General features: G+C 47.7%; 1 protein-coding gene across 2 annotated transcripts in view; it reads left to right on the forward strand.

The window, feature by feature from the left end:
* Positions 1-3480: 3480 nt before the first annotated feature.
* LOC139276839 (serine-rich 25 kDa antigen protein-like) overlaps positions 3481-19184 on the forward strand; it is a 130533-nt gene continuing 114829 nt past the window's right edge. For both annotated transcript variants that reach the window (XM_070894870.1, XM_070894939.1), the window contains exon 1: positions 3481-3613. In XM_070894870.1, the coding sequence (XP_070750971.1) occupies positions 3531-3613 (83 nt within the window). In that variant the 5' untranslated portion in view covers positions 3481-3530. The remainder of the gene's footprint in view (positions 3614-19184) is intronic.

Below are 19184 nucleotides of genomic sequence, written 5' to 3' on the forward strand. Positions count from 1 at the left end.
CTAATGTAACATCACTTTTTAAGAAAGGAGGGAGAGAGAAAGTGGGTAATTTTCAACCGGTTAGCCTGACATCAGTAGTGGCAAAAATGTTGGAATCAATTATTAAAGATGAAATAGCAGCACATTTGGAAAGCAGTGACAGGATCAGTCCAAGTCAGCATGGATTTATGAAAGGGAAATCATGCTTGACAAATCATCTAGAATTTTTTGAGGGTGTAACTGGTCGAGTGGACAAGGGAGAACCAGTGGATGTGGTGTACTTGGACTTTCCAAAGGCTTTTGACTAGGTCCCACACAAGAGATTGGTGTGCAAAATTAAAGCACATGGTATTGGGGGTAATGTACTGACGTGGATAGAGAACTGGTTGCAGACAGGAAGCAGAGAGTCGGGATAAATGGGTCCTTTTCAGAATGGCAGGCAGTGACTAGTGGGGTGCCGCAGGACTCAGAGCTGGGACCCCAGCTCTTTACAATATACATTAATGATTAACTGCCTGCTGTACCTGCATGCCAACCTTCAATGACTGATGTACCATGACACCCAGGTCTCGTTGCACCTCCCCTTTTCCTAATCTGTCACCATTCAGATAATAGTCTGTCTCTCTGTTTTTACCTCACATTTATCCACATTATACTTCATCTGCCATGCATTTGTCCACTCACCTAACCTATCCAAGTCACTCTGCAGCCTCATAGCATCCTCCTCGCAGCTCACACTGCCACCCAACTTAGTGTCATCCGCAAATTTGGAGATACTACATTTAATCCCCCCGTCTAAATCATTAACTTACAATGTAAACAGCTGGGGCCTCAGCACAGAACCTTGCGGTACCCCACTAGTCACTGCCTGCCATTCTGAAAAGTACCCATTTACTCCTACTCTTTGCTTCCTGTCTGACAACCAATTCTCATCCACGTCAGCACACTACCCCCAATCCCATGTGCTTTAACTTTGCACATTAATCTCTTGTGTGGGACCTTGTCGAAAGCCTTCTGAAAGTCCAAATATACCACATCAACTGGTTCTCCCTTGTCCACTTTACTGGAAACATCCTCAAAAAATTCCAGAAGATTTGTCAAGCATGATTTCCCTTTCACAAATCCATGCTGACTTGGACCAATCATGTCACCTTTTCCCAAATGCGCTGCTATGACATCCTTAATAATTGATTCCATCATTTTACCCACTACTGAGGTCAGGCTGACCAGTCTATAATTCCCTGGTTTCTCTCTCCCTCCTTTTTTAAAAAGTGGGGTTACATTGGCTACCCTCCACTCGATAGGAACTGATCCAGAGTCAATGGAATGTTGGAAAATGACTGTCAATGCATCCGCTATTTCCAAGGCCATCTCCTTAAGTACTCTGGGATGCAGTCCATCAGGCCCTGGGGATTTATCGGCCTTCAATCCCATCAATTTCCCCAACACAATTTCCCGACTAATAAGGATTTCCCTCAGTTCCTCCTCCTTACTAGACCCTCTGACCCCTTTTATATCCGGAAGGTTGTTTGTGTCCTCCTTAGTGAATACCGAACCAAAGTACTTGTTCAATTGGTCTGCCATTTCTTTGTTCCCCGTTATGACTTCCCCTGATTCTGACTGCAGGGGACCTACGTTTGTCTTTACTAACCTTTTTCTCTTTACATATCTATAGAAACTTTTGCAATCCACCTTAATGTTCCCTGCAAGCTTCTTCTCGTACTCTATTTTCCCTGCCCTAATCAAACCCTTTGTCCTCCTCTGCTGAGTTCTAAATTTCTCCCAGTCCCCGGGTTCGCTGCTATTTCTGGCTAATTTGTATGCCACTTCCTTGGCTTTAATACTATCCCGATTTCCCTTGATAGCCACGGTTGAGCCACCTTCCCTTTTTTATTTTTACACCAGAAAGGAATGTACAATTGTTGTAGTTCATCCATATGGTCTCTAAATGTCTGCCATTGCCCATCCACAGTCAACCCCTTAAGAATCATTCGCCAATCTATCCTAGCCAATTCACGCCTCATACCTTCAAAGTTACCCTTCTTTAAGTTCTGGACCATGGTCTCTGAATTAACTGTACATTTTTGCTCAAAACCGACGTTACTTTATACACAGTGCTGGCCGAAACTAACTTGTTCTGCGAAATCTGTTTGGTGTTGTTGCTGGTGGACATAAATGCCTGGGCTATCATCATGGCTTTACTTAGATTCGGAGGTTCTACAGTCAATGGTTTGCGAAGGATTGTCTCATGTCCAATGCCCAATACAACAAAGTCTCTGAGCATTTGTTCTAGGAATCCCTCAAACTCACAATATCCTGCGAGGCACCTTAGTTCGGCGACATAGCTCGCCACTTCCTGGCCCTCCGGTCGTTGACATGTGTACAACCGATATCTCGCCATCAAAATGCTATCCTTAGGATTTAGGTGCTCCCGGACCAGCATAAACAATGCTTCATAGGATTTCTCTGTTGGTTTTTGCCAGGGCCAGGAGATTCTTCATGAGGCCATAGGTTGTTGCCCCACAGAAAGTTAGGAGGATCGCCCTTTGTTTGGTAACATTCTCGTCCCCTTCCAGCTCGTTGGCCACAAAGTATTGGTTAAGTCTCTCCACAAAGGCCTCCTAATCGTCCCCTTCTGAGAAATTCTCCAGGAAGCCGACTGTTCTTTGTATTTTCGTGCGATTGTTCGTTACACTCATAATTATTACACTCAAAATAAAGGGTGAGACTCAGTACTGTGTGTAATGAGCAAGTGTGACCTTAGCTCCTTCAATAAGATTCCAGAGTGCAGGTACCTCGTGGGTGGGATCCCTTGGAACTCCAACGGGTGAGCCCTCTGGTGGTCAGGTGTCATGCAAGTTACAAAGGGTTAAGTACATAACACTCCATTCTCCCCAGAATCCCCATGCGTGAGCACCAGTGTACAAGGAAGTTACTCATAGAAACATAGAAACATAGAAAATAGGTGCAAGAGTAGGCCATTCGGCCCTTCGAGCCTGCACCGCCATTCAATAAGATCATGGCTGATCATTCCCTCAGTATCCCTTTACAGCTTTCTCTCCATACCCCTTGATCCCCTTCGCTGTAAGGGCCATATCTAACTCCCTCTTGAATATATCCAATGAACTGGCATCAACAACACTCTGCGGCAGGGAATTCCACAGGTTAACAACTCTCTGCGTGAAGAAGTTTCTCCCCATCTCAGTCCTAAATGGCCTACCCCTCATCCTATGTCTTATCATGATGTGCCAACTATGTGCAGTTGAAGAAATATCAGTTGGGGATCTAACTCCTGAAGGTCAAGGGGCCGATTTTCAGCCCTTCACTGACGCCAGGTGCCTCTGAAATTCCTCCTGCAGATCTGCCCAGCGCCACTTTCGAGGTGGCCTGGAGCGGACGGGATGGGAGAGCTGCCGGGAACCGCCCACTGACGTCAGCGGATTGCCGAATGGCAAAACTGAGCTACCACCCGCTGAGCTCCCAGATTCCTGCGGGCGGGAGTCGGCAGGACTCTGCGGCAGAACGGGGGTGGACCGCTACTCGAAGCGACTATGGTCCCATTGTCTATTCTGTGTCGGCCTGATCTTTGCATCCCTGTGGCTAACGGATTTGAATGTTGCACGCTATGTTGCAGGTAGGACAATGCCAGGCTTCAAAAAGGTGGGGGCGTGCTGTGTTTGTCAGAGGATGCTGAGAGACTGAGAACAGTGCACTGTTCAAATCAAAAGCTCGGATATGTTCTGCTAAAGGTCACAGAAGCACATTTCACAACTAATACAAAGTAGGTTGTAGAGAGACAGAATTCTGAGAGTCATAGCAACACGGAAACATAGGAACAGGAAGGGACAATTTAACCGCTCCAGCTCCAGCCTGCTCCAGCATTCGATCAGATCATGGCTGATCTGTACCTTAACCCCAAATACCCGCCTTGGTTCCGTAACCCTCAATACCCTTACCCAACAAAAAGCTGTCAATCCCAATTCTATACACGAGGGAATGCAAGGAAAGTCTATGGAACCTATGAAAAGCAGAACATATTTTAAAGGTGAGAGACGAGTAAATGTTGGTATTGAGAGGGATTTAGGTGTCCTTGTACACAAATCACAGAAAGTTAACATGCAGCTACAGCAAGCAATCAGGAAGGCAAGGGATATGTTGGGCCAAACTTCCTCTAAGGCACCGCCTGCCCTAGCCCTAAACTCACATCTTTCTCCAGCTTCTGTTTGATCTCCTCACTTGATCTCCCCAAGCTCAGCTTGTCCATGAGACCCATTTCCTGCTCCCCTGACGCTATTCCAACCAAACTGATCACCACCCAACTTCCTTTTTTGGCTCCCATGTTAGCCAACATTGTTCACGCTTTTTTCTCCTCAAGTACTGTTCCCCTCTTCCTCAAATCTGCCGTCATCACCCCTGTCCTCAAACAACCTTGACCGCACTGTCCTTGCTCGCTACCGCCCCATCTCCAACTTCCCTTTCCTCTTCAAAATCCTTGAACATGTTGTTGTCCCCCAAATCCGTGACCTTCTTTCGCAGAACTTCATGGTTGAATCCCTTCAATCCGGTTTTCGCCTCAGACACTGTACCGAAAGGGCTCACATCAAAGTCACAAATGACATCCTTTGTGACTGTGACAAAGGTAAACTATCCATCCTCATCTTCCTGGACCTTGCTGCAGTCTTTGACACGGTTGATCGCTCCCTCTTCCTCCACCATCGTCCAGCTGAGTGGGACTGCACTCGCCTGGTTCCATTCTGATCTATCTAATCGTAGCCAGAGAATCACCTGCAATGGCTTCTCTTCCCGCCTCCGCATTGTTACCTCTGGTGGCCCCCAAAGATGTATCCTTGGCCCCTCCTATTTCTCATCTATGTGCTGACCCTTGGCGACATCATCCGATAACACAGAGTCAGTTTCCACATGTACGCTTGACGACACCCAGCTCTATCTCTCCATCACTTCTCTCGACCCCTCCTCAGTCTCTAAATTGTCAGACTGCTTGTCTGACATCCAGTACTGGATGAGCAGAAATTTTCTCCAATTAGATATTGCGAAGACCTAAGCCATTGTATTTGGTCCCCGCCACAAACTGCGTTCCCTAACCACTGACTCCATCCCTCTCCCTAGCATCTGTCTGAGGCTGAACCAGACAGTTTGCAAACTTGGTGTCCTATTTGATCCTGAAATGAGCTTCCGGCCACATATCCGCGGCATAACTAAAACCGTCTATTTCAACCTCCGTAACATTGACTGTCTCTGCCCCGCCTCAGATCATCTGCTGCTGAAACCGTCATCCACGCCTTTGCAACCTCTAGACTTGACCCCTCCAACTCACTCCTGGCTGGCCTCCCACATTCTACCCTATGTAAACTTGAGGTCATCCAAACCTCGGCAGCCTGTGCACCAAGTCCTGATCACCCATCAGCCTTGTGCTCGCTGACCAACATTGCCTCCCGGATAAACAACGCCTCGATTTCAAAATTCTCATCCTTCTTTACAAATCCTTCCATGACCTCACCCCTCCCTATGTCTGTAATCTCCTCCAGCCTCACATCCCACCGAGATGTCTGCGCTCCTCTAATTCTGCCCTCCTGAGCATCCCTGATTACTATCGCTCAACTATCGGTGGCCGTGCCTTCTGTTGCCTGGGCCCCAAGCTCTGGAACTCCCTCCCTAAACCTCCCCGCCTCTCCACCTCTCTTTCCTCCTTTAAGAAGCTCCTTAAAACCTACCTCTTTAACCAACCTTTTAGTCAGCTACTGTAATTTCTTCTTTCTGTGGCTCGGTGTCAAAATGTGTCTGTTTTCTCTTCTATCACTACTGTGAAGTGCCTTGGAACGTTTTGCTCCATTAAAGGCGCTATATAAATTCAAGTTGTTGTTGTTTCTGTTTCATTGCCAGGCGGTTGGAGTGTAAGAGCAAGGATGTCCTGCTACAATTGTACAGGGCTTTGGTGGGACCACACCTGGAGTACTGTGCACAGTTTTGGCCTCCTTGCCTAAGGAAGGATATACTTGCCTTAGAAGGAGTGCAAAGAAGGTTCACTTGATTGATCCCTGGGATGAGAAACTGAGTAGAGTGGGCCTCTATTCTCTGGAGTTGAGAAGAATCAGGGGTGATCTCATTGAAACAGGAAAAATTCTCAGTCATGATCGTATTGAATGGTGGAGCAGGCTCGAGGGGCCGTATTTTTAGAAATTACTTCTTGGGATGTGGGTATCATTGCCAAGGCCGGCATTTATTGCCCATCCCTAATTGCCCTTGAGAAGGTGGTGGTGAGCCGCCTTCTTGAACCGCTGCAATCCACACGGTGAAGGTACTCCCACAGTGCTGTTAGGGAGGGAGTTGTTCCAGGATTGTGACCCAGCGACGATGAAAGAATGCCGATATATTTACAAGTCAGGATGTTGTGCAACTTGGAGGGGAACTTGCAGGTGATGGAGGTCACTGGTTTGGGAAGAGCTGTCTTCGAAATAGTGACTGTCGGATCTTTTACGTCCACTTGAGAGAACAGATGGGGCTTCAGTTTAAAGTCTCTTCCGAAAGATGGCATCTCCGACAGTGCGGCGCTCCCTCAGTACTGCCCCTCCGACAGTACAGTGCCTCCTCAGTACTGCCCCTCCGACAGTGCGGCACTCCCTCAGTACTGCCCCTCCGAATGTGCGGCGCTCCCGCAGTACTGCCCCTCCGACAGTGCAGCACTCCCTCAGTACTGCCCCTCCAACAGTACAGTGCCTCCTCAGTACTGCCCCTCCGACAGTGCGGCACTCCCTCAGTACTGCCCCTCCGAATGTGTGGCGCTCCCGCAGTACTGCCCCTCCGACAGTGCGGTGCTCCCTCAGTACTGCCCCTCCGACAGTGCGGCGTTCCCGCAGTACTGCCCCTCCGACAGTGCGGCGCTCCCTCAGTACTACCCCACCGACAGTGCAGCGCATTCTCAGTACTGCCCCTCCGACAGTGTGGCGCTCCATCAGTACTGCCCCTCCAACAGTGCAGCGCATCCTCAGTACTGCCCCTCCGACAGTGCGGCACTCCCGTAGTACTGCGCCTCCGACACTGCGGTGCTCCCTCAGTACTGCCCCTCCAACAGTGCGGCGCTACCTCAGTACTGCCCCTCCGACAGTGCAGCGCATCCTCAGTACTGCCTCTCCAACAGTGTGGCGCTCCCTCAGTACTGCACTGGAGTGTCAGCCGAGATTTATTCGTGCTCAAGTCTCTGGAGTGGGACTTGAACCCACAACCTTCTGACTCAGAGGCGAGTGTGCTACCCACTGATGCACAGTTGACAGTTGTAGGTGGTAATCAGCAGGAGGTTTCCTTGCCCATGCTTGACCTGAAGCCACAAGACTTCATGGGGTCCAGAGTCAATGTTGAGGACTCCAAGAGCCACTTCCTCCCGACTGTATACCACTGTGCTGCCACCTCGGGTGGGTCTGTCCTGCTGGTGGGACAGGAGATATCCGGAGCTGGTGACGGAGAATTCTGGGACATTGGCAGAAAGGTATGATTCTGTGCATATGACTGTGTCAGGCTGTGTTTTTATTAGTCTGTGGGACAGCTCTCCCAATTTTGGCACAGGTCCCCAGAACTCACATTCTCTGGATCAATAGTCCAGTGACATACGCACTGTGCTACCCTACCCTCAATGGTCTCAGTCCCTTTGTAACACCTGATTGCTCAGTGTTACAGTGTGTGTGAAAAGGCCTAGTCCCTAATAGACACCACAGTCTCTATTTTGCAGATCCCCGTGCATGAGCACCAGTGTACAAGGAAGTTACTCAAAGCGACTATGGACCTATTGTCTATTCTGTGTCGGCCTGATCTTTGCATCTCTGTGGTTAATGGATTTGAATGTTGCACGCTGTGTGTTGCAGGTAGGACAATGCCAGGCTACAAAAAGGTGGAGGCTTGTTGTGTTTGTCAGAGGATACTGAGAGACTGATAACAGTGCACTGTTCCAATCAGGAGGGCAGGAAAAAGAGTGGGAGAGCTATAGTGGTAGGGAATTCTATTTTAAGGGGAGTAGATAGGCGTTTCTGCGGCCGCAATCAAAACTCCAGGATGGTATGTTGCCTCACTGGTGCAAGTGTCAAGGATGTCTCAGAGCAGCTGCAGGACATTTTTAAGGGGGAGGGTGAATAGCCAGTTGTCGTGGTGCAAAGAGGTACCAACGATATAGATAGAAAATAATATGAGGTGCTACAAGACGAACGTAGGGAGCTAGGAGCTAAATTAAAAAGTAGGACCTCAAAGGATTACTACCAGTGCCACGTGCTAGTCAGAGTAGGAATCACAGGATAGCTCAGATCAACACGTGGCTTGAGGAGTGGTGCAGCAGGGGGGGATTCAAATTACTGGGACACTGGAACCGGTTCTGGGGAAGTTGGGACCAGTACAAACCGGACGGTCTGCACCTGGGCAGGACCAGAACCAATGTCCTAGGGGAAGTGTTTGCTAGTGCTGTTGGGGAGGGGCTAAACTAATATGGCAGGGGGATGGGAACCTATGCAGGGAGACAGAGGGATATAGAATGGGGGCAGAAGCAAAAGATAGAAAGAAGAAAAGTAAATGTGGAGGGCAGAGAAACCCAAGGCAAAAAGCAAAAAGGGCCACATTGCAGCAAAATTCTAAAGGGGCAAAGTGTGTTAAAAAGACAAGCCTGAAGGCTCTGTGCCTCAATATGAGGAGTATTCATAATAAGGTGGACGAATTAACTGCGCAGATAGCTGTTAACGGATATGATGTAATTGGCAGCATGGAGACATGGTTCCAGGGTGACCAAGGCTGGGAACTCAACTTCCAGGGGTAATCAACATTCAGGAAGGATAGACAGAAAGGAAAAGGAGGTGGGGTGGCTTTGCTGGTTAAAGATGAAATTAACGCAATCGTAAGGAAGGATATCAGCTTGGATGATGTGGAATCTGTATGGGTGGAGCTACGGAATACCAAAGGGCAGAAAACGCTAGTGGGAGTTGTGTACAGACCACCAAACAGTAGTAGCGATGTTGGGGACAGCATCAAATAAGAAATTAGGGAGGTGTGCAATAAAGGTACAGCAGTTATCATGGGCGACTTTAATCTACATATAGATTGGGCTAACCAAACTGGTAGCAATGCGGTGGAGGAGGATTTCCTGGAGTGTATTAGGGATGGTTTTCTAGACCAATATGTTGAGGAACCAACTCGAGGGCTGGCCATCCTAGACTGGGTGATGTGTAATGAGAAAGGACTAATTAGCAATCTTGTTGTGCGAGGCCCCTTGGGGAAGAGTGACCATAATATGGTAGAATTCTTTATTCAAATGGAGAGTGACAGACTTAATTCAGAGACTAGGGTCCTGAACTTAAGGAAATGTAACTTCGATGCTCTGAGACGTGAATCGGCTACAATAGACTGGCGAATGATACTTAAAGGGTTGACGGTGGATAGGCAATGGCAAACATTTAAAGATCACATGGATGAACTTCAACAATTGTACATCCCTGTCTGGAGTAAAAATAAAACGGGGAAGGTAGTTCAACCGTGGCTAACAAGGGAAATTAAGGATAGTGTTAAATTCAAGGAAGAGGCATATAAATTAGTCAGAAAAAGCAGCAAACCTGAGGACTGAGAGAATTTTATAATTCAGCAGAGGAAGACAAAGGGTTTAATTAGGAGGAGGAAGATAGAGTTTGAGAGGAAGCTTGCTGGAAACATAAAAACTGCCTGCAAAATCTTCTATAGATAAATGAAGAGAAAAAGATTAGTGAAAACAAACGTAGGTCCCTTGCAGTCAGATTCAGGTGAATTTATAATGGGGAACAAAGAAATGGCGGACCAGTTGAACAAATACTTTGATTCTGTCTTCACGAAGGAAGACACAAATAACTTTCCAGAAATACTAGGGGACCGAGGGACTAGTGAGAAGGAAGAACTGAAGGAAATTCTTATTACGCGGGAAATTGTGTTGGGGATATTGATGGGATTGAAGGCCGATAAATCCCCGGGGCCTGATAGTCTGCATCACAGAGTACTTAAGGAAGTGGCCCTGGAAATAGTGGATGCATTGGTGATCATTTTGCAACAGTCTATCGACTCTGGATCAGTTCCTATGGACTAGAGGGTAGCTAATGTAACACCACTTTTTAAGAAAGGAGGGAGAGAGAAAATGGGTAATTATAGACCGGTTAGCCTGACATCAGTATTGGCGAAAATGTTGCAATCAATTATTAAAAATGAAATAGCAGCACATTTGGAAAGCAGTGACAGGATCGGTCCAAGTCAGCATGGATTTATGAAAGGGAAATCATGCTTGACAAATCATCTAGAATTTTTTGAGGATGTAACTGGTCGAGTGGACAAGGGAGAACCAGTGGATGTGGTGTACTTGGACTTTCCAAAGGCTTTTGACAAGGTCCCACACAAGAGATTGGTGTGCAAAATTAAAGCACATGGTATTGGGGGTAATGTACTGACGTGGATAGAGAACTGGTTGCAGACAGGAAGCAGAGAGTCGGGATAAATGGGTCCTTTTCAGAATGGCAGGCAGTGACTAGTGGGGTGCCGCAGGGCTCAGTGCTGGGACCCCAGCTCTTTACAATATATATTAATGATTTGGATGAAGCAATTGAGTGTAATATCTCCAAGTTTGCAGATGACACTAAGCTGGGTGGTGATGTGAGCTGTGAGGAGGACGCTAAGAGGCTGCAGGGTGACTTTGACAGGATAGGTGCGTAGGCAAATGCATGGCAGAAGCAGTATAATGTGGACAAATGTGAGATTATCCACTTTGGGGGCAAAAACACGAAGGCAGAATATTATCTGAATGGCGGCAGATTAGGAAAAGGGGAGGTGCAACGAGACCTGTATGTCATGGTACATTAGTTGTTGAAAGTTGGCATGCAGGTACAGCAAGCGGTGAAGAAGGCAAATAGTATGTTGGCCTTCATAGCTAGGAGATTTGAGTTGAGGAGCAGTGAAGTCTTACTGCAGTTGTACAGGGCCATAATGAGGCCTCACCTGGAATATTTTGTTCAGTTTTGGTCCCCTAATCTGAGGAAGGATGTTCTTGCTATTGAGGGAGTGCAGCGAAGGTTCACCAGACTGATTCCCAGGATCGCAGAACTGACATATGAGGAGAGACTAGATCGACTGGGCCTGTATTCACTGGAGTTTAGAAGGATGAGAAGGGTTCTCATAGAAACACATAAAATTCTGACAGGGCTGGACAGGTTACATGCAGGAAGAATGTTTCCGATGTTGGGGAAGTCCAGAACCAGGGGACATAGTCTAAGGATAATGGGTAAGCCATTTAGGACTGAGATGAGGAGAAGCCTGTGTTCATCTGTGGAAATCCCTACCGCAGAGAGTTGTTGATGCCAGTTCATTGGATATATTCAAGAGAGAATATGGCTAAAGGGATCAAGGGGTAGGGCGAGAAAGCAGGAAAGGGGTACTGGGGTGAATGATCAGCCAAAAAACTTACTGAATGGTGATGCAGGCTCGAAGGGCCGACTGGCCTAATCCTGCACCTATTGTCTATGTTTCTAAATCAGAAGCATGGATATGTTCTGCTAAAGGTCACAGAAGCACATTTCACAACTAATGCAAAGTAGGTTGTAAAGAGACAGAATTCTGAGAGTCATAGCAACACGGAAACATAGGAACAGGAAGTGGCAATTTAACCGCTCCAGCTCCAGCCTGCTCCAGCATTCGATCAGATCATGGCTGATCTGTACCTTAACCCCAAATACCCGCCTTGGTTCCGTAACCCTCAATACCCTTACCCAACAAAAAGCTGTCAATCCCAATTCTCTTCACGAGGGAATGCAAGGAAAGTCTATGGAACCTATGAAAAGCAGAACATATTTTAAAGGTGAGAGACGAGTAAATGTTGGTATTGAGAGGGATTTAGGTGTCCTTGTACACAAATCACAGAAAGTTAACATGCAGCTACAGCAAGCAATCAGGAAGGCAAGGGATATGTTGGGCCAAACTTCCTCTAAGGCACCGCCTGCCCTAGCCCTAAACTCACATCTTTCTCCAGCTTCTGTTTGATCTCCTCACTTGATCTCCCCAAGCTCAGCTTGTCCATGAGACCCATTTCCTGCTCCCCTGACGCTATTCCAACCAAACTGATCACCACCCAACTTCCTTTTTTGGCTCCCATGTTAGCCAACATTGTTCACGCTTTTTTCTCCTCAAGTACTGTTCCCCTCTTCCTCAAATCTGCCGTCATCACCCCTGTCCTCAAACAACCTTGACCGCACTGTCCTTGCTCGCTACCGCCCCATCTCCAACTTCCCTTTCCTCTTCAAAATCCTTGAACATGTTGTTGTCCCCCAAATCCGTGACCTTCTTTCGCAGAACTTCATGGTTGAATCCCTTCAATCCGGTTTTCGCCTCAGACACTGTACCGAAAGGGCTCACATCAAAGTCACAAATGACATCCTTTGTGACTGTGACAAAGGTAAACTATCCCTCCTCATCTTCCTGGACCTTGCTGCAGTCTTTGACACGGTTGATCGCTCCCTCTTCCTCCACCATCGTCCAGCTGAGTGGGACTGCACTCGCCTGGTTCCATTCTGATCTATCTAATCGTAGCCAGAGAATCACCTGCAATGGCTTCTCTTCCCGCCTCCGCATTGTTACCTCTGGTGGCCCCCAAAGATGTATCCTTGGCCCCTCCTATTTCTCATCTATGTGCTGACCCTTGGCGACATCATCCGATAACACAGAGTCAGTTTCCACATGTACGCTTGACGACACCCAGCTCTATCTCTCCATCACTTCTCTCGACCCCTCCTCAGTCTCTAAATTGTCAGACTGCTTGTCTGACATCCAGTACTGGATGAGCAGAAATTTTCTCCAATTAGATATTGTGAAGACCTAAGCCATTGTATTTGGTCCCCGCCACAAACTGCGTTCCCTAACCACTGACTCCATCCCTCTCCCTAGCATCTGTCTGAGGCTGAACCAGACAGTTTGCAAACTTGGTGTCCTATTTGATCCTGAAATGAGCTTCCGGCCACATATCCGCGGCATAACTAAAACCGTCTATTTCAACCTCCGTAACATTGACTGTCTCTGCCCCGCCTCAGATCATCTGCTGCTGAAACCGTCATCCACGCCTTTGCAACCTCTAGACTTGACCCCTCCAACTCACTCCTGGCTGGCCTCCCACATTCTACCCTATGTAAACTTGAGGTCATCCAAACCTCGGCAGCCTGTGCACCAAGTCCTGATCACCCATCAGCCTTGTGCTCGCTGACCAACATTGCCTCCCGGATAAACAACGCCTCGATTTCAAAATTCTCATCCTTCTTTACAAATCCTTCCATGGCCTCACCCCTCCCTATGTCTGTAATCTCCTCCAGCCTCACATCCCACCGAGATGTCTGCGCTCCTCTAATTCTGCCCTCCTGAGCATCCCTGATTACTATCGCTCAACCATCGGTGGCCGTGCCTTCTGTTGCCTGGGCCCCAAGCTCTGGAACTCCCTCCCTAAACCTCCCCGCCTCTCCACCTCTCTTTCCTCCTTTAAGAAGCTCCTTAAAACCTACCTCTTTAACCAACCTTTTAGTCAGCTACTGTAATTTCTTCTTTCTGTGGCTCGGTGTCAAAATGTGTCTGTTTTCTCTTCTATCACTACTGTGAAGTGCCTTGGAACGTTTTGCTCCATTAAAGGCGCTATATAAATTCAAGTTGTTGTTGTTTCTGTTTCATTGCCAGGCGGTTGGAGTGTAAGAGCAAGGATGTCCTGCTACAATTGTGCAGGGCTTTGGTGGGACCACACCTGGAGTACTGTGCACAGTTTTGGCCTCCTTTCCTAAGGAAGGATATACTTGCCTTAGAAGGAGTGCAAAGAAGGTTCACTTGATTGATCCCTGGGATGAGAAACTGAGTAGAGTGGGCCTCTATTCTCTGGAGTTGAGAAGAATCAGGGGTGATCTCATTGAAACAGGAAAAATTCTCAGTCATGATCGTATTGAATGGTGGAGCAGGCTCGAGGGGCCGTATTTTTAGAAATTACTTCTTGGGATGTGGGTATCATTGCCAAGGCCGGCATTTATTGCCCATCCCTAATTGCCCTTGAGAAGGTGGTGGTGAGCCGCCTTCTTGAACCGCTGCAATCCACACGGTGAAGGTACTCCCACAGTGCTGTTAGGGAGGGAGTTGTTCCAGGATTGTGACCCAGCGACGATGAAAGAATGCCGATATATTTACAAGTCAGGATGTTGTGCAACTTGGAGGGGAACTTGCAGGTGATGGAGGTCACTGGTTTGGGAAGAGCTGTCTTCGAAATAGTGACTGTCGGATCTTTTACGTCCACTTGAGAGAACAGATGGGGCTTCAGTTTAAAGTCTCTTCCGAAAGATGGCATCTCCGACAGTGCAGCGCTCCCTCAGTACTGCCCCTCCGACAGTACAGTGCCTCCTCAGTACTGCCCCTCCGACAGTGCGGCACTCCCTCAGTACTGCCCCTCCGAATGTGCGGCGCTCCCGCAGTACTGCCCCTCCGACAGTGCGGTGCTCCCTCAGTACTGCCCCTCCGACAGTGCGGCGCTCCCGCAGTACTGCCCCTCCGACAGTGCGGCGCTCCCTCAGTACTACCCCACCGACAGTGCAGCGCATTCTCAGTACTGCCCCTCCGACAGTGTGGCACTCCATCAGTACTGCCCCTCCAACAGTGCAGCGCATCCTCAGTACTGCCCCTCCGACAGTGCGGCACTCCCGTAGTACTGCGCCTCCGACAGTGCGGTGCTCCCTCAGTACTGCCCCTCCAACAGTGCGGCGCTACCTCAGTACTGCCCCTCCGACAGTGCAGCGCATCCTCAGTACTGCCCCTCCAACAGTGTGGCGCTCCCTCAGTACTGCACTGGAGTGTCAGCCGAGATTTATTCGTGCTCAAGTCTCTGGAGTGGGACTTGAACCCACAACCTTCTGACTCAGAGGCGAGTGTGCTACCCACTGATGCACAGTTGACAGTTGTAGGTGGTAATCAGCAGGAGGTTTCCTTGCCCATGCTTGACCTGAAGCCACAAGACTTCATGGGGTCCAGAGTCAATGTTGAGGACTCCAAGAGCCACTTCCTCCCGATTGTATACCATTGTGCTGCCACCTCGGGTGGGTCTGTCCTGCTGGTGGGACAGGAGATATCCGGAGCTGGTGACGGAGAAGTCTGGGACATTGGCAGAAAGGTATGATTCTGTGCATATGACTGTGTCAGGCTGTGTTTTTATTAGTCTGTGGGACAGCTCTCCCAATTTTGGCACAGGTCCCCAGAACTCACATTCTCTGGATCAATAGTCCAGTGACATACGCACTGTGCTACCCTACCCTCAATGGTCTCAGTCCCTTTGTAACACCTGATTGCTCAGTGTTACAGTGTGTGTGAAAAGGCCTAGTCCCTAATAGACACCACAGTCTCCATTTTGCAGATCCCCGTGCATGAGCACCAGTGTTTCCAGTAAATGGACAAGGGAGAACCAGTTGATGTGGTATATTTGGACTTTCAGAAGGCTTTCGACAAGGTCCCACACAAGAGATTAATGTGCAAAGTTAAAGCACATGGGATTGGGGGTAGTGTGCTGACGTGGACTGAGAACTGGTTGTCAGACAGGAAGCAAAGAGTAGGAGTAAACGGGTACTTTTCAGAATGGCAGGCAGTGACTAGTGGAGTGCCGCAAGGTTCTGTGCTGGGGCCCCAGCTGTTTACATTGTACATTAATGATTTAGACGAGGGGATTAAATGCAGTATCTCCAAATTTGCGGATGATACTAAGTTGGGTGGCAGTGTGAGCTGCGAGGAGGATGCTATTAGGCTGCAGAGTGACTTGGATAGGTTAGGTGAGTGGGCAAATGCATGGCAGATGAAGTATAATGTGGATAAATGTGAGGTTATCCACTTTGGTGGTAAAAACAGAGAGACAGACTATTATCTGAATGGTGACAGATTAGGAAAAGGGAAGGTGTAACGAGACCTGGGTGTCATGGTACATCAGTCATTGAAGGTTGGCATGCAGGTACAGCAGGCGGTTAAGAAAGCAAATGGCATGTTGGCCTTCATAGCGAGGGGATTTGAATACAGGGGCAGGGAGGTGTTGCTACAGTTGTACAGGGCCTTGGTGAGGCCACACCTGGAGTATTGTGTACAGTTTTGGTCTCCTAACTTGAGGAAGGACATTCTTGCTATTGAGGGAGTGCAGCGAAGGTTCACCAGACTGATTCCCGGGATGGCGGGACTGACCTATCAAGAAAGATTGGATCAATTGGGATTGTATTCACTGGAGTTCAGAAGAATGAGAGGGGACCTCATAGAAACGTTTAAAATTCTGACGGGTTTAGACAGGTTAGATGCAGAAAGAATGTTCCCAATGTTGGGGAAGACCAGAACCAGGGGTCACAGTCTGAGGATAAGGGGTAAGCCATTTAGGACCGAGATTAGGAGAAACTTCTTCACCCAGAGAGTGGTGAACCTGTGGAATTCTCTACCACAGAAAGTAGTTGAGGCCAATTCACTAAATATATTCAAAAGGGAGTTAGATGAAGTCCTTACTACTCGGGGGATCAAGGGTTATGGCGAGAAAGCAGGAAGGGGGTACTGAAGTTTCATGTTCAGCCATGAACTCATTGAATGGCGGTGCAGGCTAGAAGGGCTGAATGGCCTGCTCCTGCACCTATTTTCTATGTCTATGTTTCTATGTACAAGGAAGTTACTCAAAGCGACTATGGACCTATTGTCTATTCTGTGTCGGCCTGATCTTTGCATCTCTGTGGTTAACGGATTTGAATGTTGCACGCTGTGTGTTGCAGGTAGGACAATGCCAGGCTACAAAAAGGTGGAGGCTTGTTGTGTTTGTCAGAGGATACTGAGAGACTGATAACAGTGCACTGTTCCAATCAGGAGGGCAGGAAAAAGAGTGGGAGAGCTATAGTGGTAAGGAATTCTATTTTAAGGGGAGTAGATAGGCGTTTCTGCGGCCGCAATCAAAACTCCAGGATGGTATGTTGCCTCACTGGTGCAAGTGTCAAGGATGTCTCAGAGCAGCTGCAGGACATTTTTAAGGGGGAGGGTGAATAGCCAGTTGTCGTGGTGCAAAGAGGTACCAACGATATAGATAGAAAATAATATGAGGTGCTACAAGACGAACTTAGGGAGCTAGGAGCTAAATTAAAAAGTAGGACCTCAAAGGATTACTACCAGTGCCACGTGCTAGTCAGAGTAGGAATCACAGGATAGCTCAGATCAACACGTGGCTTGAGGAGTGGTGCAGCAGGGGGGGATTCAAATTACTGGGACACTGGAACCGGTTCTGGGGAAGTTGGGACCAGTACAAACCGGACGGTCTGCACCTGGGCAGGACCAGAACCAATGTCCTAGGGGAAGTGTTTGCTAGTGCTGTTGGGGAGGGGCTAAACTAATATGGCAGGGGGATGGGAACCTATGCAGGGAGACAGAGGGAAATAGAATGGGGGCAGAAGCAAAAGATAGAAAGAAGAAAAGTAAATGTGGAGGGCAGAGAAACCCAAGGCAAAAAGCAAAAAGGGCCACATTGCAGCAAAATTCTAAAGGGGCAAAGTGTGTTAAAAAGACAAGCCTGAAGGCTCTGGGCCTCAATATGAGGAGTATTCATAATAAGGTGGACGAATTAACTGCGCAGATAGCTGTTAACGGATATGATGTAATTGGCAGCATGGAGACATGGTTCCAGGGTGACCAAGGCTGGGAACTCAACTTCCAGGGGTAATCAACATTCAGGAAGGATAGACAGAAAGGAAAAGGAGGTGGGGTGGCTTTGCTGGTTAAAGATGAAATTAACACAATCGTAAGGAAGGATATCAGCTTGGATGATGTGGAATCTGTATGGGTGGAGCTACGGAATACCAAAGGGCAGAAAACGCTAGTGGGAGTTGTGTACAGACCACCAAACAGTAGTAGCGATGTTGGGGACAGCATCAAATAAGAAATTAGGGAGGTGTGCAATAAAGGTACAGCAGTTATCATGGGCGACTTTAATCTACATATAGATTGGGCTAACCAAACTGGTAGCAATGCGGTGGAGGAGGATTTCCTGGAGTGTATTAGGGATGGTTTTCTAGACCAATATGTTGAGGAACCAACTCGAGGGCTGGCCATCCTAGACTGGGTGATGTGTAATGAGAAAGGACTAATTAGCAATCTTGTTGTGCGAGGCCCCTTGGGGAAGAGTGACCATAATATGGTAGAATTCTTTATTCAAATGGAGAGTGACAGACTTAATTCAGAGACTAGGGTCCTGAACTTAAGGAAATGTAACTTCGATGCTCTGAGACGTGAATCGGCTACAATAGACTGGCGAATGATACTTAAAGGGTTGACGGTGGATAGGCAATGGCAAACATTTAAAGATCACATGGATGAACTTCAACAATTGTACATCCCTGTCTGGAGTAAAAATAAAACGGGGAAGGTAGTTCAACCGTGGCTAACAAGGGAAATTAAGGATAGTGTTGAATTCAAGGAAGAGGCATATAAATTAGTCAGAAAAAGCAGCAAACCTGAGGACTGAGAGAATTTTATAATTCAGCAGAGGAAGACAAAGGGTTTAATTAGGAGGAGGAAGATAGAGTTTGAGAGGAAGCTTGCTGGAAACATAAAAACTGCCTGCAAAATCTTCTATAGATAAATGAAGAGAAAAAGATTAGTGAAAACAAACGTAGGTCCCTTGCAGTCAGATTCAGGTGAATTTATAATGGGGAACAAAGAAATGGCGGACCAGTTGAACAAATACTTTGATTCTGTCTTCACGAAGGAAGACACAAATAACTTTCCAGAAATACTAGGGGACCGAGGGACTAGTGAGAAGGAAGAACTGAAGGAAATTCTTATTACGCGGGAAATTGTGTTGGGGATATTGATGGGATTGAAGGCCGATAAATCCCCGGGGCCTGATAGTCTGCATCACAGAGTACTTAAGGAAGTGGCCCTGGAAATAGTGGATGCATTGGTGATCATTTTGCAACAGTCTATCGACTCTGGATCAGTTCCTATGGACTAGAGGGTAGCTAATGTAACACCACTTTTTAAGAAAGAAGGGAGAGAGAAAATGGGTAATTATAGACCGGTTAGCCTGACATCAGTATTGGCGAAAATGTTGCAATCAATTATTAAAAATGAAATAGCAGCACATTTGGAAAGCAGTGACAGGATCGGTCCAAGTCAGCATGGATTTATGAAAGGGAAAT

The sequence above is a fragment of the Pristiophorus japonicus genome, chromosome 1, assembly GCF_044704955.1.
Source record: "Pristiophorus japonicus isolate sPriJap1 chromosome 1, sPriJap1.hap1, whole genome shotgun sequence".
In the NCBI taxonomy this organism is placed as follows: Eukaryota; Metazoa; Chordata; class Chondrichthyes; family Pristiophoridae; genus Pristiophorus; species Pristiophorus japonicus.